Source organism: Rissa tridactyla, unplaced genomic scaffold (genome assembly GCF_028500815.1).
Source record: "Rissa tridactyla isolate bRisTri1 unplaced genomic scaffold, bRisTri1.patW.cur.20221130 scaffold_47, whole genome shotgun sequence".
In the NCBI taxonomy this organism is placed as follows: domain Eukaryota; kingdom Metazoa; phylum Chordata; class Aves; order Charadriiformes; family Laridae; genus Rissa; species Rissa tridactyla.
Genome location: NW_026529679.1, coordinates 665,224 through 688,762, shown reverse-complemented (window position 1 = coordinate 688,762; position 23,539 = coordinate 665,224). Strand labels below are relative to the sequence as shown.

The 23,539-nt window shown below is 51.7% G+C and overlaps 2 protein-coding genes across 2 annotated transcripts; one reads left to right on the top strand and one right to left on the bottom strand.

The window, feature by feature from the left end:
* The first annotated feature begins 4,413 nt into the window (after window positions 1–4,413).
* LOC128903570 (olfactory receptor 14A16-like) lies at window positions 4,414–5,373 on the top strand. Its single transcript, XM_054187585.1, has one exon. The coding sequence runs from the start codon at window positions 4,414–4,416 to the stop codon at window positions 5,371–5,373; it is 960 nt and encodes a 319-aa protein (XP_054043560.1).
* A 7,078-nt stretch (window positions 5,374–12,451) lies between these two features.
* Window positions 12,452–13,417, bottom strand: LOC128903569 (olfactory receptor 14A16-like). Its single transcript, XM_054187584.1, has one exon. The coding sequence runs from the start codon at window positions 13,403–13,405 to the stop codon at window positions 12,452–12,454; it is 954 nt and encodes a 317-aa protein (XP_054043559.1). The 5' UTR covers window positions 13,406–13,417.
* Window positions 13,418–23,539: the final 10,122 nt, after the last annotated feature.

Sequence of the window (23,539 nt, the reverse complement as noted above, 5' to 3'; positions counted from 1 at the left end):
CTTGGGAGGTGAGACCCCACTATTTCATGTTCACGATACCCCAGGCTAGCACTGTTTTTTACATGAAAAAACAACTTTCCAGTAGTTGAAAATGTCCATGGTATCGACATCCTTTGATTCAGGCACACTGTGATAATCATTGGCATGCCCAAAACTGGACAGAAAAGAAGCCTCACGAAGTTCAGCAAAGGGAAAAGCAAGCCCTGCACACAGGGAGAAATAGTCCCCTGCACCAGTACAGGTTGGGGGCTGAGTGACTGAGAGCTTCTCAACACTTTGGCAGAGCAGTACCTTTGGTGTTCTGGTAGAGCAGCAGCTGACCGAGAGCCAGCAGTGTGCCCTTGCAGCGAAGCAGGCCCACAGCCTCCTGGGCTGCGTTAGGAAGAGCGGTGCCAGCAGGTCGTGGGAAGTGATCCTTCCTCTCTACTCAACACTGGTGACACACTTCTGTGGTGGTCAATAATTTACATTTACCTCCTTAACTGTTCCTCAAGAAGGAACTCCGTGTCCTTGTGCCCTTGAAGTCCAGGGGAGCTCTGGCTTTTCTAAAACCTCCCTTATTTCTAAATTCCTCCTTTGTTTTAATCCTTCCTCAGCCTCTTGTATACTTCCTTTTCCTATGGAGCTTTCCCAAGGTGAGACCCCACTATTTCCCAGGTGAGACCCCACAAGTTCATGGTCACGACAGCCAAGGTTGACACTGGTTTTGACATCCATGTCCAGCTCTTCCTTCTTTGAGAGTACAAGATGCAGATGGGTATCACCATTGCAGACCAACCTGGCAGCTGTGCCTTGACCAAGACCTTCCAGGACCCTCCAGGACTCTTTGCATGCTGCTGTGGTCCCTTTCCACTGAATGCCAGGACAATTACAGTCTACAAGGGGACTTTAATAGGTTCTTTGTCTCCCACCACAATGTCACCCTTATTAGTCTCTCCTCTGACACTCACCCACCAGGGCTCACCCAACTTCTTCATCCCAGAGAGGAGCTCCACACATCTCAGCAGCTCCTTCACACAGAGGACACATCCCTCCTGACCTTCCTGGACTCCTGATCATCCTGACCCCACCCAAGACAGCAGCCCAGGCATGTGAGCTGTCCCAACACCCCTCAGCTGTTTTTCCCTCCAAGTGGAAGGAAGAGGTTGCCCACACAGCTCCAGCTCCTCCTCTCTGGGCCCCAGGCTGAAGGCATCAGGGGCATGGCTGGGCTGCAGCACCTCAGCTGTGGCACATTTGGGTTGAGAGTAGAACCCTGCTTCCAAGGCCCCCTCAGCTGTGCAAAGGCTTTGCTTCAGAGCAGAGACATGCTGGAGTCTAAGGCAGATGGCTGTGTGAAGAAGAAATGAAGTGCCCACCAAGAGAGCAAACGATGCTCACCCCAATGTCAAAGAGAAACAGAGCTGGGCTGTGTAGTGTGAGCAGGAGAGGGCTTTGCTGTCTGTTGTGTCTCTGCAGCCCTGAGGGCCTGTGCTGGAGGCGAAGCTGATCTCAGGAAGGAAGAGATGATGTTGACAATGTCCGTGGTGTGGACATCCTGTGATTCAGGCCCACTGTGAAAATCACTGGCCTGATCCATGATTGTATCATCAAGGGGATGGTTAAACCCATAGGGGAGAGAAGAACCAGCAGAGTCTGAGAGTGAAGGAACACGTGTGGAGACCCTGGTGTGATGTGCTGGGTATTCATGCCCTGCCTGGCATCTACCGTAAAGAGAAGGGACAGCCCTTGCGTCAGTGCAGTGGTGGGATTCAGTCAGTGGCCCAAAGGCAGCGCCCCTGTCTGAGATGCCCTGGGGGATGCCTGTCCCACAGCTAGTCTGGATGGGGACGGGGTTCCTGTACAGGAGCTGTGCTGTCCATGTCAGCTGCGTGCAGTTGTGCTGGAGAGCCCTGGCACCTCCCAGAGCACCACAGGCCTGAATGTGTCAATTAAAGTAAGATTCAGCTGCCCTGAGTTAGGTTAGGCAATGAAGGGTATGGGAGACATGTGGAAAATATAGCTGATGGAGATCAGAAAGACTCAGCTGACCCTGTGCTACATGACTCCATTTGATCAGCTGAATCCCTCTATGGGCTGCCCTGGACATAAGGAAGGGTTACAGGTTCCCTTGTTCTATGTGTGGGCACCTTCTGTCATTGAAGTTGGCCAAGGGACTTTCCCACCATCCTCCAGGAAGATGTCCCCAGATGTCATCCTGTCTCTATGAATTGCTCCACCAGAGCTAGAGCTTGCAGTGACCAGCATGCATCTTGGTCACATCTGGCACCAGATATATCACCACTTATCTGTACCTGAACATATCCCTCTGGCCCAGCCTATACATTCCTTAGCAAGGGAGCTGAGACACGGAGCTCACATGCAGGAGCCTATTTTGGGCACATGTGAACTGATGCAAAAGGAATCCCACCTTCTGAGTGTTTGAGGTGTGCCTGGGATGGAGCTAACTCCTCTTTTATCCCAGAGGACTACAAAGGCAGGATGAGGACCCTCCATTGACTCAGATGAGTCCCTGCCCTCAGAAAAGGTAAAGGAGATTCCTTCCTGGTATTGTCTGGGTGTCCTGTCTAATATTAAAAAGAAAAAGCTATTTTTGGACCTCAATACCTCTCTGATTGAGAAATGCAAATGTTGGAACAAAATGTCTTTTTGTAATGGGAGAAATAACACTGCAGGAAAGTGTCTCTGCCCAGCTGAGGCAGGGAACAGCAGGGATTACATCAGCAGGTTCCCCTGGAGCCCCAGGGACACCTGGAGGGAGCCCCGAGGGGGCAGAGAAAGGGCTGCCTTGGGCTGGTCCTCTGCGTCTGAGCTGGGCTGGGCTCCTGGCATGGAGGGAGCTCATGGCAAGCGGGCAGCGCTGCAGAGAGACAGCTCTGCCCAGGAGCAGCTCCTCTGCCAAGCGCAGCAGGGCTGAGGGCACTGCCTGCAGGCACCCGAGAGGAGCCAGGCACAGAGAGGACAAAGGCAGCTGGGAGTGGGAGGAGAGTTCTGAGCTTGTTCATGGGGAAATCTTCACCCCTGTTGACACAGTCAGTCTCTGGCTGTAGGGCAAGGCAGGGGAGTCTCCTGGAGGGATGTTCTCGGGCTGGCTGAGAGGAGCTGTCAGGATGGCTCTCCTGGCTTCTCTGGTGTGGAGAAGGAGGACGTGCTTCAGAGCAGGGCTGCCCTGCTGCACCATGGCAGCGACAATGAAGGACGGCTGCCTTCTGCGAGGGACTGTGGCAGGGTTTTGAAGACAGGTGGGTGTGCAGGCAGGGGTGCCCAGGGCTGTCCTTGAGAGCAGGGTCCCTGCACCCCAGGGGGCTTTGTGCCGGGGCAGGGACTCTGCTGCTTGCCAGGGTCAGCTCTCAGCCTGCCCAAGGAGCTCCCCCTCCCCGAGCTTCTGTGGGGAGAAGCTCTGGGGCAAAGGAGAGACTCCCCTCAGGGCAGGGTCCTTTGGCTCTTTTGAGAGTGTGCTGTGTGGGTCAGGGCTGCCCACAGCTGCAGATCTCCCCCAGAGCACGGGCAGAGCAGCATTTACAGAGGAAAGACAAGGCAGAGGCTGCCTGGAAGATGAAGACATTGCAGGGTCTGTGCTCTCAGCTGTCTCCTGAGGGAAAGGAGCTGCCACTGTTCCACTGAGGGATCAGCAGATCTGCCAGAAAGCTCACAAAGCGCCTTCACCCCCTCCTCTCCCTACACACAGCACCAGCAGCACCTTTGCTTCCAGCATCAGGCTTTCTCTCATCTCCTCCTGAGGAGCCACAAAGAGGGAGATGGCCCTGGGCAGTGCCCTGCTGCCAGGAGGGGTCTGCAGGGCAGAGCTGAGCCCCCAGCGGGTGGGATGGGCTCTGGGAGCAGGGAGAGGGAGGAGACCTGGGCACAGAGAAGCAGCTCCTGGCAGGGGCAGCTCCAGGCAGCAGAGAGCCACTCCACTGGGCTGCATCCCTCTCTGCTCGGCTGCACAGGGAAAGAGAAACCAGATGGGAGGAACCAACTTTGAAAATGGACAGTTTAACACCCACAAAAGGCCATTTTCATCTTCAAGTACATTGTCAGGGAGACCATTGTCCAAGAAAGAGAGGTGTAAGCACAGGACAGCTGGGTGGTGCCCAGCAGGTCACTGGTGTGCAGAGCAGCTCTCCTGACTCTGCACTGGGGCACAGAGAGCCCTTTTGTCCCTCAGGGCTCAGCAGTGTTCAGGCTAAAGGCAATGGGAAAGAGAAGGATTTCTGCCCCTGCAAAGAAAGTGCCCTCAGCAGCACAAACTTGATCTCACAAAAAGGAGCTGAATGAAATTATTCCAAAGGAAGAGAAGTCCTTTTGCAGAGATCTTTTTGGAAACAGAATGAGGTGGGGTCAAAGAAGTCTGCCTTAACTTGCCAAGGTCTTTCCCTCTTTCAACAGTCCCCCATGCCCAGAGCGGAACAAATGTCCAACGGCAGCTCCATCAGCCAGTTCCTCCTCCTGGCATTCGCAGACACACGGGAGCTGCAGCTCTTGCACTTCGGGCTCTTCCTGGGCATCTACCTGGCTGCCCTCCTGGCCAACAGCCTCATCATCACCACCATCGCCTGTGACCACCGCCTCCACACCCCCATGTACTTCTTCCTCCTCAACCTCGCCTTCCTCGACCTCGGCTTCATCTCCACCACTGTCCCCAAAGCCATGGCCAATTCCCTCTGGGACAACAAGGCCATCTCCTACACAGGATGTGCTGCCCAGCTTTTTCTGTTTGTCTTCTTCCTTGCCGCAGAGTGTGCCCTTCTCACTGTCATGTCCTATGACCGCTCTGTTGCCATCTGCAAACCCCTGCACTACGGGACCCTGATGGGCAGCAGAGCTTGTGTCCACATGGCAGCAGCTGCCTGGGGCAGTGGGTTTCTCACTGCTGTCCTGCACACGGCCAGTACATTTTCCCTACCCCTCTGCCAGGGCAATGCTGTCGACCAGTTCTTCTGTGAGATCCCCCACATCCTCAAGCTCTCCTGCTCACACTCCTACCTGAGGGAACTTGGCCTTCTTATATTAAGTGCTTTGTTAGTTTTTGGATGTTTTATTTTCATCGTGCTGTCCTATGTGCAGATCTTCAGGGCCGTGCTGAGGATCCCCTCTGAGCAGGGACGGCACAAAGCCTTCTCCACGTGCCTCCCTCACCTGGCCGTGGTCTCCATCTTTATCAGCACTGGCTTATTTTCTCACCTGAAGCCCCCCTCCATCTCCTCCCCAGTTCTCGATCTGGTGGTGGCAGTGCTGTACTCAGTGGTTCCTCCAGCAGTGAATCCCCTCATCTACAGCATGAGAAACCAGGAGCTCAAGGAGTCCATTAGGAAAGTCATTTATTCGATGTTTGTCAATATTGATAAATTTTTCATCACTGTCCACAAATGACATCTACGGTATCCCAGTGCAGGCCTGTACTCTGTTTATTGTTTTTTCTTTCTAGCATTTCCTGTAGTGTTGTTTATGGTTATTAAGTTTTTAAATAATTGTTTGTATTTAGCTCACTCTCCTGAGACATGAACCCATCTCTCTCTATCACCTGAAACCTGTATAAAAGTTTTTCTAACACAATTTGAGAGCTGCCACTTCTGTAACGTCTCTCTAATACTGTGACATCTTCCCTGTGCAGTTCCTCAAGTTTTGGCTGTTCTTCCAAAGCTGATATCAGGAACAGGCCCCGATGTTTCACCCCAAAAGGGCCCGAGTAAAAAGCTCGTTGTCATATTGGAAGCTGTTAGGGAATAAGGGTTGGACTTAGGACTCATCTGTTGTTGCCTATTGACGGTGGAGATGGTGAATGGTCACTGAGATACTGTCATAGTACTGCCATAGGATCTGGAGGTGCCTGGAGAGCCTGCGAGATAGGCACGGACTGTGTGCACCTGGGGTGGTCAGTGACTGGAGCCTCACAAAGCGAGCGATCGCCCAAAGTGGAGTCACCCAAAGGGAAAGCATTAAGTCCAGGTATCTGCAAGGAAACAAGATGGACACAGGCAACCCGACACAGACCAACTCCAAAGGGCACCAGCACCTTTACAGCGACCCACCAACAGCAGCACTTACACGACCATGAGCAACACAACCGGCCCCATCCTTTTCCCACTCTGTGGCTGATCTGATGTGAAGGTTGCATGAGTGGTCCCTACATTCCCGGCCCTGGGTCTCTCCATTGCCCCGTGTCCTCCTCCTCCTCCTTGCCATCCCGCCCCAGCAAAGCATGTACATACATTCATGCCAAAACCACACAAACAAGAGTGAGCCCACTCACACAGCAAATAGCCAGGAGCAGAGTTGAGTAAATGTCGTGGTTTAACGCCGGTCAGCAGCTAAGCACCACACAGTCGCCCGCTCACGGTACAATGAGGGAGAGGATCAGAAAGGTAAAAGTGAGACAACTCATGGGTTGAGATAAAGACAGTTTGACAGGGAAAGCAAATGCTGTGTGTGCAAGCAAAGGAAAATAAGGACTTCATCCCCTGTTTCCCATTGGCAGGCAGATATTTAGCACTTTCCAGGAAAGCAGGGCTCCATCACGCATAACGATGACTTGGGAAGACAAATCCCATGACTCTGAACGCTACTCCTTTCCTCCTTCTTCCCACAGATTTTCTTGCTGAGCGCGATGCCCTATGGTATGGAATATCCCTTTGGTCAGTTGGGCTCAGCTGCCCTGGCTGTGTCCCCTCTCAACTCCTTGTGCACCCCCAGCCTAGTCGCTGGTGGGGTGGGGTGAGGAGCAGAAAAGGCCTTAGTGCTGTGCAAGCACGGCTCAGCAATGACTGAAACATTGGTGTGTTACCAACACTGTTTTCATCACAAGTCTAAAACACAGCCCCATACAAGTTACTAGGCAGATAATTAACTCCACCCCAACTGAAACCAGTACTGCAGGACTGACCACGGTGATGAGGCGTGGGGTTTGGCCAGACTAGCACTGACCAGCCACCTCCCCATGGGCAGCTGGCACCTTGAATCCCCCTCCTCCACGTCTTCCATAGGCTTCTTCTCCACGATCGACCTTGATCCCTCCCTTTCCCTGCCCCAGTCTCCTCCCCAATTCGTAACCCACACCAATTACTTTTTGCCTAATAGTCTCAGGTTTTACCCATTTGTACACAATTTGACAGTTTGGATAGCATTGCCTAGGTCCTCTGGGACTTCAGTGGCATCACTGATGGCCTCCCTAGGCACTTCCCTTGCAAGACTTGACTGCCCAGGAGATCCCCAGTGCTTCCCCTCTGTGCAGTTTGGCCACTTCTCACATCTGCAGCCGCCTGTGAGACCCAGGCGATACGGACCCTGTGATAAGGACACAGGCAGCTGCCCATGCTGCTGGTCCCTTCTCACGCTGTTCTCTGTCACATTTCTCATGCCACAACCCATAGGTTCCCATGGCATGTGCTGGTGGCTTCAGCCCAGAGCAGGGCCTCACCAGGGCCCCAGTCATCTGTCTGCAGCCTTCCCATCTGATGTCCTTGATGACCTCATGATGTCTGCCTTCTCCTGGCCAATCACCTTGCTGTCATGACATGACCTCACAAGCAACAGCCCAAGCATGTTAGCTTTTCCTACCTCTACCCCTCTCCAGTGATCAAAGAAACTCCCTGACAACTGGAGAAAAGAGAGGGGAGGGGAGGGGAGGGGAGGAGAGGGGAGGGGAGGAGAGGAAGGAGAATATTTAAATTGGAAGGAGCCTTCAGTGTTCATTCAGTCCACCTGCCTCGCCACTTCAGGGCTGAAGCTGGCAGAGGCCAGTCCCAGGCATGCACTTCAGAGACACTGGATCCTCGGGAAGTACCACCGGATACTGATGGGCAGACAGCGGAGGTCTGCTTGAAAACCTGAGAAACAAATGTTAAAAATTATGAGCATGACATCATCAGCTGAAAACATTGAAAACTTTAAAAACTATCAGTGTTTTCCCACAAGATCAAAATGAGTTTTCAGGGTGTGCATGAATATCAAGAGGAGAGCTATTGACCTTCCACTCTGTTTGCAGTGTCAGTACTCTCTGGATCAGGCTGTGCATTTAATCTCCCTCATCTTTCACGTATTCCCACCTCTCCCAACTAAACTGACCCTGTCTGCAGTCACCTTTCCAGCAGCGCATCTGCATAAAAGCACTTGCAACAGCTCTGTAGATTTCCCTTCCCCTTCCTCTTTCATCATTCAGACACCTCTCAACAGTCCAGTTGATACTTTGAGATTCATGGAGTTAAAAGCTTGCCTGTCTCTCAACAGTCTGTCTCATTCTGCACATTCTTTAGTTTTGCTGATTTGATAATTTTTCATCTCTCTAAAGTATTTCTTGCATGGTTATGCCTTGTGGAAGGTGAACCTCATTGGTGGCAGATTGTACTTGGCACACAGTTGAGGAGTGGTTTATTTTAATGGTGAACCTTATCAGTTTTATTTTGTTGGTTCAAAAATAAAAACATCCCTGTTTGCCTGTGTGCAGCAGGTCTCTGAGGAAAGCAGGTGGGAGCTGGTGCAAAGGAGCTGGAACATCCAGCTGCAGACTGCGGTGGAGAAGTGTGATGGAGGGAAAAAGGATACAAGTCCCAGGTGGCCGATGAAAGCCATGGTGGGGTTGGGGAGGTGAGGAGCAAGGTTGGCCATCCTGTGTCAGACCTCAAGGGACAGCTTCTGCCAGCAGTCCAGATCTCCTTAGGAGAGACCCTGGATCCATATCAGTCAGAGAATGCTGCTGTCACCTCTTCCATGCCTTGGCAAGGCAGATCCTGTCCCTCCCGCATGGCTCAGGGCTCTTCCTGGGGCAGGGGGAGGTGGGGGGTGTGATGCTGAGTGAAGGACACCGGTGGGACAGTGCCCAGCCTTGCTGGGGGTGTGCAAGGAGGCCATGAGGAGGCCCCCCCAGTGCCTTAGGACAACATGTCTCCTCACAGGCCTTGGTGGCAGAGACCACTGCTGTGCCCCAGGGGACAAAGACTTGCGTTCTCTTGGTGACTTCCAGCCTTGCCAGTGCCCTTTGCCATCTTCACCGCAGGTTGTCCTACACAGACCCACAGCTACTGGGTCTGGCGGGGATGGAGTGAACTTTCCCCATAGCAGCCCATACCCTGCTGCGCATTCTACTCGTGCCTGGAACAGTGTTGATTCCACACCAATGTTTTGGCTATTGCTGAGCAGTGTTTGCACCGCGTGAAGGCTGTCTCTCCATCCCCCTCTAAAGGCAGTACACTCGGGGTGGGCAAGTGGTTGGGATGGACCACAGATGGGACGGCTTACCTGAACTGACCAAAGGGATATTCCTTGCCATATGACATCATGCTCAGCAAGAAAAACTGAGAGAAAAGAGAGGGAAGGGGATGACATTCATTATTAAGACATTTGTTTTCCAAAGAGACTGCTATATGTATAGGATCGTTGCCTCCCAGGAGGTAGCTGATATTGTCTGCTGACAGGAACTAGAGGAAACAATCTCATCTGGTTTTGCTTTGCTTCTGCCTGTGGCCTTTGCTTTTCACTTTATTTTTTTTTTTATCCTTTTCCCCACAAACACTCTCCCCCTCTGTTAAGTTACCTTTATCTTTACTCATGGGTATTTTCACCTTCTTTTCTCACTTATTCATGCTGAGGAGGAGGAGTGAGGACCTCCCATGGCTTGGTGGGCACCCGATGGCCAGCTGATAACCCACCAGTCATCCTTCCCAACTCTTGTCGGGTCTGCCAGCGGAAAAGTACAAGTATGCAAGAAACTCAAGGGCATGCTGACCTTGCAGATCTGAGACAAATAACTCTGAGGAGGTAGGGAACAGCTGGCCTTGCAGATCCGAGACAAATAACCTTGAGGAAGTAGGGAGTTAAGCAACAAGTTATAACTGTAGCTTCTAGCACATAGCAAAACTGTAGCTTCTAGCATGTAGCGAAACCCCAAGTAGGAGGGATTATTGTAATGAAACATTTAGAGCTAAGCCAATCAGAAATGATAGAATTTATGTAACTGTTAAGTAGCTGTATAAAAGGCTTTCCGACGCGTCTAATGAACTGACATTTTGCTTGCATCAAGCAGCGTCCCGTCTCTCAATCGTGGCAAACTCTCCTGCTACCAACAGTGCTAACTAGGGTGAGATTCCTCAAGGGCTCCCCACAACTTGGCATCATCCACAAATGAGCTGAAAGTGAATTTTCTCGCACTGTAGAGAGAGATGATACAAACATTCCACAGTGGTGGTCAAGGGTTAGTCAATGAGGGACGCCATTAGTAATTGGCTGCCAGGAGGACTTTGTACCAGAGATGACATTTTAACATTATTGTTCAGACCGCTTCCCACCCAAGCACGGTGAGAGCAGCAGCTGGAGAAAGTCTTCACCTGGGCAGGAGAGCTTTCCCAGGGTGGAACTTCTGATGCACACATGGGACACCAGCACTAATAGGAAGGAAAAGACTGGGTCTAAAAAGAAGGTTATGAAATCAAAGGCCATGAGTGTCATGCTTTCACTGCAGGGGCGTTCCAGCATTGGGGCAAAACAACAGAAGAAGTGGTCCGGGACATCAGGGACACAAAATGTATCTGGAAAAAGAACAAAATGACACCTGTAGATGACAGAAATCCCCCTAGCCAAGGTGCAGCCTTCTTCTGGAGACAGCCCTTCCAGTTCCTGAGCCTTGCCGAGAGCAGGGGGTGGCATACAGCCCAGTACTCGTCGTAGGATGTGGCCACCAGCAGGAAACACTCCGTACATGCCAAAGGTGCGGGAAGTAGCACAAATATTGCTGCGAGCAGAGATTGTGCTGTCCCCAGTCAGGGGACAGTCAGGGTGGTGCCGCTGGAGCAGGTTTCACAGTTTTCCAGGAGCATCCCCATGATGAGGAGGGTGTTCCCAACCACAGTCACGGGGCAGGTCGTGAGGAAGAGAGGAGGAAGAGATGGGAGGACAACTCTGAGTGAGACCATTTGTTTCTCTGTTTGGTGCTTAAAAAATATTGTGATCGACATTGAGAGAGGTGAAACGTGGAGGGGTGTGTGCCTCTGGCTGCATTCCTACTGCCTAGACGTGCTCTGTGCTTTGTGAGAGGTGAGAAATGCCATCTTCTGGAGGGCAATGCCGCTCACGCCTGCAGAACCCTTTCTGACTGCACAGGGGAGATGCCCCACAGAGGTGCTTCTGTCACACCGTGTAATCAAAGGGACAGGCCATGAAGAGAGGGGAGGGTGAGGTAGCACACAGGCTGTTCCTGGAGACACACAGGGCACTGTCAGGGCTCTGGCAGGGCTGTTCAGAGACACGAGTCCTTCCCTGGCACGGGCAGAGGCCCTGCAGCAGACTCCCTGGCCTCCTGTTGCCACTCCCAGAGGCTGGCAGCCCCTCAGCCCTGCGCTGTGTCTCCCTGCTCGGCACCTCTCTGAGATGCCCCACGGCGTGAGGAATGGACACAGGGACCTGGGGTCAAGGAAGCCCATCCCAGTGCTGCATTCAGGGGGTTTCCCTGGGGACGTTACTCTCCAAATGAAGTGACCTCCAGATGCTGTCTGTCCCACAGGCCTTCAAGGAACCCCCAGGAATAGCTGATGGTGTTTGTGCTCTCTCAAGTTCATCTCCCCACACGCACATGATGTGCATGCTTACATCTCATTCCTACAATACAAACATGAACTTCTTTGGAGGGACAACCAACCTCCCCAAGCTGGGACGAGAGGCCAGTGCTAGAAATGGTGGTTGTTACTGGAGAGGTGTGTGAGGATTGCCCTGGGGCATCTTACCCCTGGTGTCCAGCACACACAGGGACAGAGAAGAACCTGCTCTGCTGGCCCTTCATGTCTTTCCCAGGAGCCCTGGCTGAGTGAGGAAGCTGCCGCTTGTCCCCAGCCTGCACACTCACACAGTTAAGCTGCACACGGGTGTTTTCCCTTGCAGGGCACTTCCCTGGGCATTTTCTTGACAGCAACTTTGGAAGAAGGCCTGAGCCCTCAGGCACTGCCCTGAGGCAATGCCATGGTGTGATGGATGGAGCTCTGCCAGAGAAGCACCCGGTGCCTGTCCCTGCCTGAGGGGACAGCACACAGCAGGAGTATGAGCTGCCAGAGCACTGGGTCCTTACAGCAGCGCCAGCGCTCAGCAGGAGAGTGTGGAAACAGAGAATAAGTCTGAAAAGAAGAAGGCTGGTGCTCCCTGACAGTGCTGCTGTGCTGAGACCCTTTCCCCTCCACCTCTGCTCACAGGCATAGCCCTGCAGCTCCAGAGTGAGTTCCAGAGGGAAGATCTTGGGCAAACAAGTCACTAGAAGGTTCTTTATTTTGCTTAAATACACAGAGAGCACAGGTCCTCTTTTACAATGTCTGTGGGATTCACAAATTAAGACAGATGCATAATTAGAAACAGGAAAAATAATGATGCTTCTTTGTGGACAGCATTATGCAAAGAAAAACAATGACACAATCACAAACTCAAACAAAACCCAAGAAAAACTACAGAAGATGGGGTTGCCCTGTAACGAGGGACATTAGGAGTGATTTCCAAAACAGGACAGTTTACTGCTTCTGGTCATCAATTTCCACAGGGCGTCCTTGAGCTCCTGGTTCCTCATGCTGTAGATGAGGGGGTTCACTGCTGGAGGCACCACTGAGTACAGCACAGCCACCACCAGATCTAGGACTGGGGAGGAGACGGAGCGGGGTTTCAGGTAGGCAAATGCTGCAGTGCTGACAAACAGGGAGACCACGGCCAGGTGAGGGAGGCACGTGGAAAAGGCTTTGTGCCGTCCCTGCTGAGAGGGGATCCTCAGCACGGCCCTGAAGATCTGCACATAGGACAGCACGATGAAAACGAAACAACCAAAGCCTAAACAGGCACTAACCACAAGAAGCCCACCTTCTCTGAGGTAGTCTGAGTCTGAGCAGGAGAGCTTGAGGATCTGGGGGATCTCACAGAAGAACTGGTCCACAGCATTGCCCTGGCAGAGGGGCAGGGAAAATGTATTGGCCGTGTGCAGGAGAGCATTGAGAAACCCACTGCCCCAGGCAGCTGCTGCCATGTGGACACAAGCTCTGCTGCCCATCAGGGTCCCGTAGTGCAGGGGTTTGCAGATGGCAACGTAGCGGTCATAGGACATGACAGTGAGAAGAGAAAACTCTGATGTAGCACACAAAAATAAAAAAAAGACCTGTGCAGCACATCCCCAGTAGGAGATGACCCTGTTGTCCCACAGGGAATTGGCCATGGATTTTGGGAGAGTCGTGGAGATGGAGCCCAGGTCAAGAACAGAGAGGCTGAGGAGGAAGAAGTACATGGGGGTGTGGAGGCGGTGGTCACAGGCGATGGCGGTGATGATGAGGCCGTTGGCCAGGAGGGCAGCCAGGTAGATGCCCAGGAAGAGCCCAAAGTGCAAGAGCTGCAGCTCCCGTGTGTCTGCGAATGCCAGGAGGAGGAACTTGGTGACGGAGCTGCTGTTGGACATTTGTTCACTCTGGGCATGACAAACTGCTGAAAGAGAAGATATTGAGAAGTCATGACAGACTTCTTTGAGCCTATCCTGTGCTGTTTCCCAAAAAATCCCCCCATAATGACTTCTCTTCCTTTGTAATTCAGCTCCTTTTGTGAGATCAAGTTTGTGCTGCTGAAGAAACTGCCTTTGGAGAGGCAGACATCCTTCTCTTTTCATTGCCTTTAGCCTGAACACTAAGAAAAAAAAAAAGGAAAGAAGGGCTCTCTGCCCTTTGTCCACACGAGTGACCTGCTGGTCACCACACAGGCATCCTCTGCTTACCTTTTCTCTGGCAGATCTGCTGATCCCTCAGTGTAATGGTTCTGCAGTCTCAGTGACTTACTGAAACTTGACAGCTGCTTTCCCTTTCTCCTCTAGAACAACCTGAGAGCACAGACCCTGGAAAGGTCTTCATCTTTCAGGTAGCCCTTGCTTTGACCTTTCTGTTGAAATGCTGCCTCTGCTGATGTCCTGGGAGTGATCTGGAGCTGTCAGCCGCCCTGATCCATATGGCACTCTCTTGAATGCAGTAGGACCCTGGTCTGACAATGATCGCTCCTTCCAACTACAGCCTCTCCACACAGAAGCTCCATGTGGAGCTTCCTGGGCAGGCTGAGAGCTGACCCTGGCAGGTGGCAGAGTCCCTGCCCCGGCACAAAGCCCCCTGGGGTGCAGGGACCCGGCTCTGAAGGACAGCCCTGGGCACCCCTGGCTGCACACCCACTTTCACGACTCTTTACCTTTTCCAGGGAGAAGGCAGCCATCATGCCCAGTGCCTCTGATGGTGCAGCAAGGAAGCCCTGATCTGGAGAATGTCCTCCTCCTCCACAGTAGAGAAGTTGGGAGAGTCCTCCTGAGAGATCCCAGAGGCTGTGGCATGTGACAGCTTTTGGAGATCATTCCAGGAACCGCAGCTGCTTTCCTCTGTGAAGATTTCTCCCCCCATTAACTCTCAGCATCCTCCCCCTCCAGTCTACCTTTAATCTCTCTCTGCCTCCCTCCTCTCCTCTCCTCTCCTCTCCTCTCCAGTGCCTGCAGGCAGTGCCCTCAGCCCTGCTGCGCTTGGCAGAGGAGCTGCTCCTGGGCAGAGCTGTCTCTCTGCAGCGCTGCCCGTTTGCCATGAGCTCCCTCCATGCCAGGAGCCCAGCCCAGCTCAGCAGCAGAGGACCAGCCCAAGGCAGCCCTTTCTCTGCCCCCTCGGGGCTCCCTCCAGGTGTCCCTGGGGCTCCAGGGGAACCTGCTGGGAAACAGGATGAAGTCAGCACTGATGTTCCCTCCCTCAGCTGGGGACAGACACTTCTTTCCAGCAGCTGCATTTCTCAATCAGAGACAGATTGAGGTCCAAGAACAACTTTTTTTCTCTTTTTCTTTTCTTCCTTTTTTTTTCTTTTTTTAATTAGACAGGACACCCAGACAATGCCAGGGAAGAATTTTCTTCACCTGTTCTGAAGAAAAGGGATTCAGCTGAGTCAATGGAGGCCCCTCATCCTGGGCTTGTAGTCCTTGGGCTAAAAAAGGATTTAGCTCCATCCCAGGCACACCACAAACCCCCAGGAGGTGGGATTCCTTTTGCATCAGTTCACATGTGCCCAAAATAGGATCCTGCATGTGAGCTCCTTGTCTCAGCTCCTTTGCTAATGAGTGCAGATGGATGACAGGGGTCAGATGTTCAGACAGAGTCACCTGGGGACATATGAGGTGACCAAGAGGCATGCTGGTCACTGCAAGCTCTAATGTTCATAGACACAGAGCAGCATCTGGGGGCGTCTTGGAGAGTAGTGGGAAATTCCTGTGGCCAACTTCAATGACAGAAGGTGCCCACATGTAGGACAAGGGAACTTGTAACTCTTCCTTATGTCCAGGGCAGCCCATAGAGGGATTCAGCTGATCAAATGGAGTCATGTGGCACAGGGACAGCTGAGTCTTTCTGATCTCCATCAGCTGTATTTTCCACATGTCTCCCATACCCTTCATTGCCTAACCTAACTCAGGGCAGCTGAATCTTACTTTAATTGACACATTCAGGCCTGTGGTGCTCTGGGAGGTGCCAGGGCTCTCCAGCACAACTGCACGCAGCTGCCATGGACAGCACAGCTCCTGTACAGGAACCCCGTCCCCATCCAGACTAGCTGTGGGACAGGCATCCCCCAGGGCATCTCAGACAGGGGCGCTGCCTTTGGGCCACTGACTGAATCCCACCACTGCACTGACGCAAGGGCTGTCCCTTCTCTTTACGGTAGATGCCGGGCAGGGCATGAAAACCCAACACATCACACCAGGGTCTCCACACGTGTTCCTTCACTCTCAAACTCTGCTGGTTCTTCTCTCCCCTATGGGTTTAACCATCCCCTTGATGATACAATCATGGATCAGGCCAATGAATTTCACGGTGGGCCTGAATCACAGGATGTCCACGCTCAAGGACATTGTCAACATCATCTCTTCCTTCCTGAGATCAGCTTCACCTCCAGCACAGGCCCTCAGGGCTGCAGAGACACAACAGACAGCAAAGCCCTCTCCTGCTCACACTACACAGCTCAGCTCTGTTTCTCTTTGACATTGTGGTGAGCATCGTTTGCTCTCTTGGTGGGCACTTCATTTCTTCTTCACACAGCCATCTGCCTTAGACTCCAGCATGTCTCTGCTCTGAAGCAAAGCCTTTGCACAGCTGAGGGGGCCTTGGAAGCAGGGTTCTACTCTCAACCCAAATGTGCCACAGCTGAGGTGCTGCAGCCCAGCCATGCCCCTGATGCCTTCAGCCTGGGGCCTAGAGAGGAGGAGCTGGAGCTGTGTGGGCAACCTCTTCCTTCCACTTGGAGGGAATAACAGCTGAGGGGTGTTGGGACAGCTCACATGCCTGGGCTGCTGTCTTGGGTGGGGTCAGGATGATCAGGAGTCCAGGAAGGTCAGGAGGGATGTGTCCTCTGTGTGAAGGAGCTGCTGAGATGTGTGGAGCTCCTCTCTGGGATGAAGAAGTTGGGTGAGCCCTGGTGGGTGAGTGTCAGAGGAGAGACTAATAAGGGTGACATTGTGGTGGGAGACAAAGAACCTATTAAAGTCCCCTTGTAGACTGTAATTGTCCTGGCATTCAGTGGAAAGGGACCACAGCAGCATGCAAAGAGTCCTGGAGGGTCCTGGAAGGTCTTGGTCAAGGCACAGCTGCCAGGTTGGTCTGCAATGGTGATACCCATCTGCATCTTGTACTCTCAAAGAAGGAAGAGCTGGACATGGATGTCAAAACCAGTGTCAACCTTGGCTGTTGTGACCATGAACTTGTGGGGTCTCACCTGGGAAATAGTGGGGTCTCACCTTGGGAAAGCTCCATAGGAAAAGGAAGCATATGAGAGGCTGAGGAAGGATTAAAACAAAGGAGGAATTTAGAAATAAGGGAGGTTTTAGAAAAGCCAGAGCTCCCCTGGACTTCAAGGGCACAAGGATGGGGAGTTCCTTCTTGAGGAACAGTTAAGGAAGTAAATGTAAATTATTGACCACCACAGAAGTGTGTCACCAGTGTTGAGTAGAGAGGAAGGATCACTTCCCACGACCTGCTGGCACGGCTCTTCCTAACGCAGCCCAGGAGGCTGTGGGCCTGCTTCGCTGCAAGGGCACACTGCTGGCTCTCGGTCAGCTGCTGCTCTACCAGAACACCAAAGGTACTGCTCTGCCAAAGTGTTGAGAAGCTCTCAGTCACTCAGCCCCCAACCTGTACTGGTGCAGGGGACTATTTCTCCCTGTGTCCAGGGCTTGCTTTTACCTTTGCTGAACGTCGTGAGGCTTCTTTTCTGTCCAGTTTTGGGCATGCCAATGATTATCACAGTATGCCTGAATCAAAGGATGTTGATACCATGGACGTTTTCAACTACTGGAAAGTTGTTTTTTCATGTAAAAAATAGTGCTAGCCTGGGGTATCGTGACCATGAAATAGTGGGGTCTCACCTCCCAAGGAGAAGCATAATAGAAGAATGCAGATGACAGAGCTCAGAGGAGCAGACTTTGGCCTAGTCTTGTGACTTTTTTGTGGGGAGCCCGTGTGAGCAGCACAGAAGGGCAGCAGAGGGTCTGCAGTACAGTGGTCTGCAAGGACAGTGTCTTTCACGTACCAGAGTGTGGTCATACCCATAGTCAGGACAACAAGCAGAGCTATCAGAAGAAGAGCTGGGGGAAAGACACTCATGGAGAAGCTCCATAGAAAATAGGAAGCATTCAAAAGGAGGCTGCAAGGATGAAAGCAAAGGAGTACTTGAGGAATATGGTTGGTTTTAGAAAAGCCAGAACTCCCGTAGAGTTGAAACTTGCGAGGGACTTGAAGGGCACAACAATGAGCAGCTACTCCTTCAGGAACAGTAAAACAATAAAGAAAGATAATGTGTGGTCATGGCTGAATTTGCAAAGAGTAGGTGTAGATGGGTACGAGGTACTCTTGGCCTGCATCTTCACCAGCAAGGTCTCCCAGTTCCATGTGCCTAAGAGGCAGAACCCCACACGCAAAATCCAGCAGTGGATGCAGATCAAGTCAGGGGCTACATAGGTAAGGTCAACTTTTGGTCGTCCATTGGACCAGATGGGATGAATCGAAGGATGTTGAGAGACCAGGATGATGTCAGAGCAGGGCTGCTCTGATCCAGTTTGGATCATTTTGTGTGGCTGGGCAGCAGCTCTGTGGAAATGGCCCTGGGGCTCCTTGAGTTTTATCAGGCTAAACAAGAGCCAGCAGCAAAGGCGGCCAACAGCATCTGAGGCGCAATGAGCAGGAGCACAGCCAGAAGAAGTGATTATCCTGCTCTGTTCAGCACCTTTTACACCACACCCTGCCCAGTGACAGTGAGACAAGGGCAAACAGGAACCAGCTCACTGGAGGGCCACTAAGGTGGTAACCCTGCCATTGTCCTTCAAGTGTTTGTGTGATTTCCCTAACAACAGCAGCATGTACCACAACAAAGAAACACTAAAGCAACAACATCATTGATCTGCCTAAATACAAATACCTGCACTGGAGCAGTCTACATCTGTGGTAGCCCCTCTGGGCAATGACAGTGGAATCAAAGAATCACAGCATACAGTAGGGGTTGGAAGGTTTGAAGAGATAAGACCTGTTCAGATGATGTTTAGACTTCTGTGACACTGACTGTGAACACATTCATGAGAGGCCTTTACCCTATTCACAACCAGTAACCTGAAGCCCTACATCTACCACTAAGTGATGGTAGTCGGGTAGAAAACACTGATGGAAATGTGCAAGACAAATTGTAGCAGGGCTGAGTAGAGAGGAAGGACCTCCACCGACCTGCTGGAAGTGGTCTTCCTAGTGCAGCCCAGAAAGCCTTTGGCCACCTTTGCTGCAAAGGTACAAAGCCTGGAGAAGAGAAGGCTTTGGGGAGACCTAATATCAGCCTTCCCACATATTCTTGGCTTTCACCATGAAAATCCATCCAGGCTCTTCACTATTGTGGGTGATGGGAGGATGAGGGCCAATGGCATCAGCTGAAACAAATGAGCAAAACTTTCTCCCTGTCAAGACAGGCAATCACTGGAGAAGTTTCCCAGAGAGCTCGGGTCATCTCCACCCTTGGAGCTTTTCAATCCCAAAATGGAGGAAGCCCTGAGCAACCTGGTCTGACCCGACAGCTGGCCCTGCTGTGAGCAGGAGGGTGGACTAGAGATCTCCTCACCTTCCTTCCGGCATGAACGATTCTGTGTTTCAGTCCACCATCTTTCCTTCATGAGGGGAGGGAAATCAGTCAGGTTCCTGGTGACCTCAGAAGTCAACCAGAAAATCCTGTCAGATGATCTGGGACTTTCTTGTCCCACTCCAGGCATAGTTACTCAGGTGCAGGGCTGCAAACAGCCCTGATCCTTTCCATTGCTTCACCATTTCTTTTTCCCTCTTTTCCCACTCACAAGCTCTACCCTTGACCATCCTTGTACCCTCCCATGCAAATAGCCCACCTCTATTTACCCTTTCCTCCATGGTCCTAGTTTGGCTTCCTTTGTACTTCCATTTGGCGTTTCTGAGCTTTTCACCATGGGAATGTGTACCTTGGTGAACAATGCCATTGATCAAGTGCCTACCTTTTATATCACAGGACACAGTAGTGTCCTGCGATTCCTCATGCTGCTATCTTGTCAGGGGCACCACATGTCAGGGAGAGCCATCTGCACGCACACATGAACGACTGGCCCAATGGAGCTTCATTCCTGGGGGACCCTGGAAAACTCTGGGATTCAGCAAATAGAAAGCTCGCATAGTTTTACAAGGAGAAGTGGCCAGGCCTTTCCTGGGGGCAGGATTACCCCACAGATGAGGGCATGCTGTGACCTGACTGGCCGAGGACTGACCCCGAGGAGAAGGGCCTGGGCATTACGAGGGATGCAACTTTAGCCAGTGGCACATGCGGACCGTGAATTGGACTAGCTGCACACAGGGCTGCATTAGGGGGCACACGGCCACCCAGACAAGGCACTTATCATCCCCCTTGACCCAGCACTGGTGTGGCCACGTCTGGACTCGTGTGTCTGTGTGTGGGGCTCTCTGTTCTGAAGGAAGGAGCAGGAACTGGAGAAGCTCTAAAGGACATCAGCCAGGATGGGGCTTGGGGCCTGTGTGGAGAAGCTGATGGAGCTGGGCTTCTGTACCTTTTGAAGTGGAGGCCCAGGGCTCTCTAGCAGTAGCCTGCACCTGCTTGAAGGGTGGCTTCAGGGATGGTGGAGTTTTTCCTGGTAGGGGGAAGAGAAGGAAACCTCAACAAAGTGCAGCTTGGAAGGTCCGGACTGCATGTGATGAAAAAGAAATCTCACTCAAATGGTTGCACTGTGGTGCAAGAGGTCACCCAGAAGGAGTCTGGATCAGCCCATGGCTTTGTGTTTCAAGGAACAGCCGGTGAGAGTGGAGAGACATCAGTACAGATATGGAAATGCCGGGGTGAGAGCGATGTGGGAAAGCATCATGGGTGTCTGCAGCCTGCAAGGAAAGAGGTGCAGGCATGGGACAGTGATGGTCAGCCTGCAGCAGAGATGGCCCAGGGCCCAGGAAAGGCTAAAAAGCCCAACAGCACCAAGGTCTTTCTCTCCTTGGCTATGGCAGTTGCCTCTGCCACCGAGGCCCACCAGAAGAAACTTTATTTTGAAGCTCTGGACTTGGTTTCTTCTTCACCATCACATGGGGGAGCCTTTAGGTGTTGCACAGTTTCCCTACACTTGGCCTTGCTCACCCTCACACCCCACTGCCCCCAGGAAGAGCCCTGAGCCACACCTGAGGGGCAGGATCTGCCTTCCCAGGGCCTGAGGGTCAGGTTTGGCCTTGCTGCTTCATCAAACAAAGGAACAGTTTTCTCTTCATTGCAGCCACCTGCGCTGTGCCTTTGCCTTCCTGCAATCACAGCCTCCAGCTATCTCCTCTAACGAGTCCATGGGGAGACTTTGTCAGCAGTGGCCCTCAGTGGGGCCCATTAATGCTTCCAGGTACTTTGAGTTTTGCTTCTGACTCCTTGAGCAGTTTTTTCAATCTTCTCTCAGTATCTGAGGTTCATGGCCTCAGAGCTAAATCCACCACGGGGCTCATTAAAGTACAGAAAGCCCTAACGAGCTATCTCTCTTCCTTCAATTTCCTTCAAGTCTTCAGTACTTCTACAGCTAATTGGGGTTTTTTTCATAGTGTAGTTAAGAAGGAAGATTTCAAAAAGAACATAATAATTTTTTTATTACTATTACTATTTTAAATTTATTTTTCAGTTTAGAGAAGGGATGATGGAAGTCTTCTGCAATTGATATTGATCCAGAGGGCCTCCTCAGGAGGTCTGGATGGCTAGGAAAAGCAGTCCCTTGAGGTGACACTGTATGGACATTCTTGCTCCTCACCCCCACAACCCCACCATCTCTCTCATTGGCCAGCTGGGATTTACATCACTTGTCCTTCCATCAGACTTCTCCACTGATCTCTGCAGCTGGATGTTACAGCTCCATTGCACCAGCTCCCACCCGATCTCCCTAGAGACCCGGCTGCACCCAGGCACAGAAGGATTTTTCCTCTTTGCAAGCAAAGAAAAGTAAAGAATAATCATGTTTGATAAACACCAAAACACCCTCTGCAGCCATATGCCAAGTACAAGCTGCCTCTAATGAGGTTGCTTTTATACAAGGGATAATCTTATGAGAAATAGGTACAAACAGATAGGTATAAAGAGTTGGTCACAGGAGACAATTAGACTGAACGACAGGCAAATTTTTAACTACGTGAAACTCGAAGCAGCAGCTGGATGGGTGACAGGAACCTGAATGAACAAAGAGAAAGAGAAGGAGAAAACGGGAGTATAAGAGAAAAGGCCTTTGTCTAGAGAGTCTGCACCAGAAAAGATGACTTTAGAAGTGGTCATTGTATCAGGACAGGTGAAAACATATGAAAGAATAGAGAAATTAAGTACATCGTATAACAGGCAGAATAGTGGTAATGAAGTTACAGGGGAAGATTGAGATTTCTGTGGAATATCCTTTTTGACATGTCATGGGCTTGGTAGAGGTCTCTTGTGAGAGAGGACAAGCCAATGTTGCACCCAACTCTGAAAGAAACCAAAAGGGCAACCCCGGGAACTACAGGCTGTACCAGCTCAGTTTGGTGAGGAGCAAACCATCGATATCTCTTGGGTGATATTTCTGGGCACCTAAAAGAGAAGACCATGTCCAAAAGCAGCAAGCCTGGACTTTCAAGGAGCGAGTAACATCGTTTGTGCAGGAGGGGAGAAGAGTGGATGTCGTTCACTTCAACTTCAGCAAGATTTTTGACACGATCTCTCTTGTACTCAAGTTAGACAGTACAGTCTGGAAGGGCAGACAAACAGATGGTAAAACACCAGTTGGATGACGAGGCTGGGAGAGCAATGGTGAAGGGCTCATACCCTACCTGGAGGCCACTGGGACATACTGGGGGACTATGGGGCAGCACAGGAAGCTCTCCTGGGCCCTGTTCAGTTTAGCACCTGTATCCATGACCCAAAGGAGGTAACTCCCACCATGTTAAACAAGAACAAAGGCTGCATTCTGCACCTGGGATGAAATAATGCTGGACACAATACAGACTGGCAGAGGAGTGGCTAGAAAGCAGCCCTGCAGAAAGGGATCTGGGGGCGCTGGTCGACAGCAGGCTCGATGGGAGTCAGCAGTGTGCCCTGGCAGCCACGAGGGCAAACTGCATCCTGGGGTGCGTCACACACAGCATAAGCAGCTGGTGGTTATCCCACTGTGTTCAGCGCTGATGCGACCTCAACCTTGAGCACTGTGTGCAGTTCTGGGCCCCACAATGTAAGAAGGCTGTGAAGGTACCCAAATGTGTCCAGAGGAGGGCAACAAAGCTGGGGAAAGGGCTGGAAGGCATGTCCTGTGAGGAGCGGCTGAGGACTCTGGGTTTGGTCAGTTTAGAGAAAAGAAGGCTGAGGGGCGACCTCATTGCTCTCTACAGGGTCCTGAGGAGGGGAAGTAGAGAGGGAGGTGCTGAGCTCTTCTTCCTCATACCCAGTGATAGGACGCACGGGATGCTTTGCCAGGAGAGGTTTAGACTGGACAGAAGGCAGCAATTCTTTCCCAAAAGGGTGGTCAAACACTGGAACAGGCTTCCTAGAGAGGCGGTCGATGCCTTGTGTTTAAGTGTTTAAGAGGCCCATCGGTGTTTAAGAGGTGTTTGGACAATGCCCTAAATAACATGATTTTTCTTTTGGCCAGCCGTGAACTGCTCAGGTATTTGGACTAGATGATCATTGTAGGTCCCTTCCAACTGAACGATTCGATTCTATTCTATTCTATTCTATTCTATTCTATTCTATTCTATTCTATTCTATTCCTTTCCATTCCTTTCCATTCCTTTCCATTCCTTTCCATCATATATACACCTGTAGAGGGTGGATCCCTCTAGAATCTGGGCTCGGACACTCAGCCCCTGGATACCAGCCTACCCAGTTGCAGCCACCTGGACATACGAGTCCCTGAGGCCACAGCTCCATTCCAGATGCTGGTACAGACCACCCCAGTCACACTCACACACACGCACATGAACTCTTAAGTCCAGTCACTCCAGTCTCTCCGGTTCTGGCACTAATGGCATATGGGCTGTCTGACCTCCTG

What these genes read in the sequence shown, in the direction of transcription:
- LOC128903570 (XM_054187585.1), top strand. Translation starts at nt 4,414, where the DNA reads ATGTCCAACGGCAGCTCCATCAGCCAGTTCCTCCTCCTGGCATTCGCA.
- LOC128903569 (XM_054187584.1), bottom strand. Translation starts at nt 13,405, where the DNA reads ATGTCCAACAGCAGCTCCGTCACCAAGTTCCTCCTCCTGGCATTCGCA.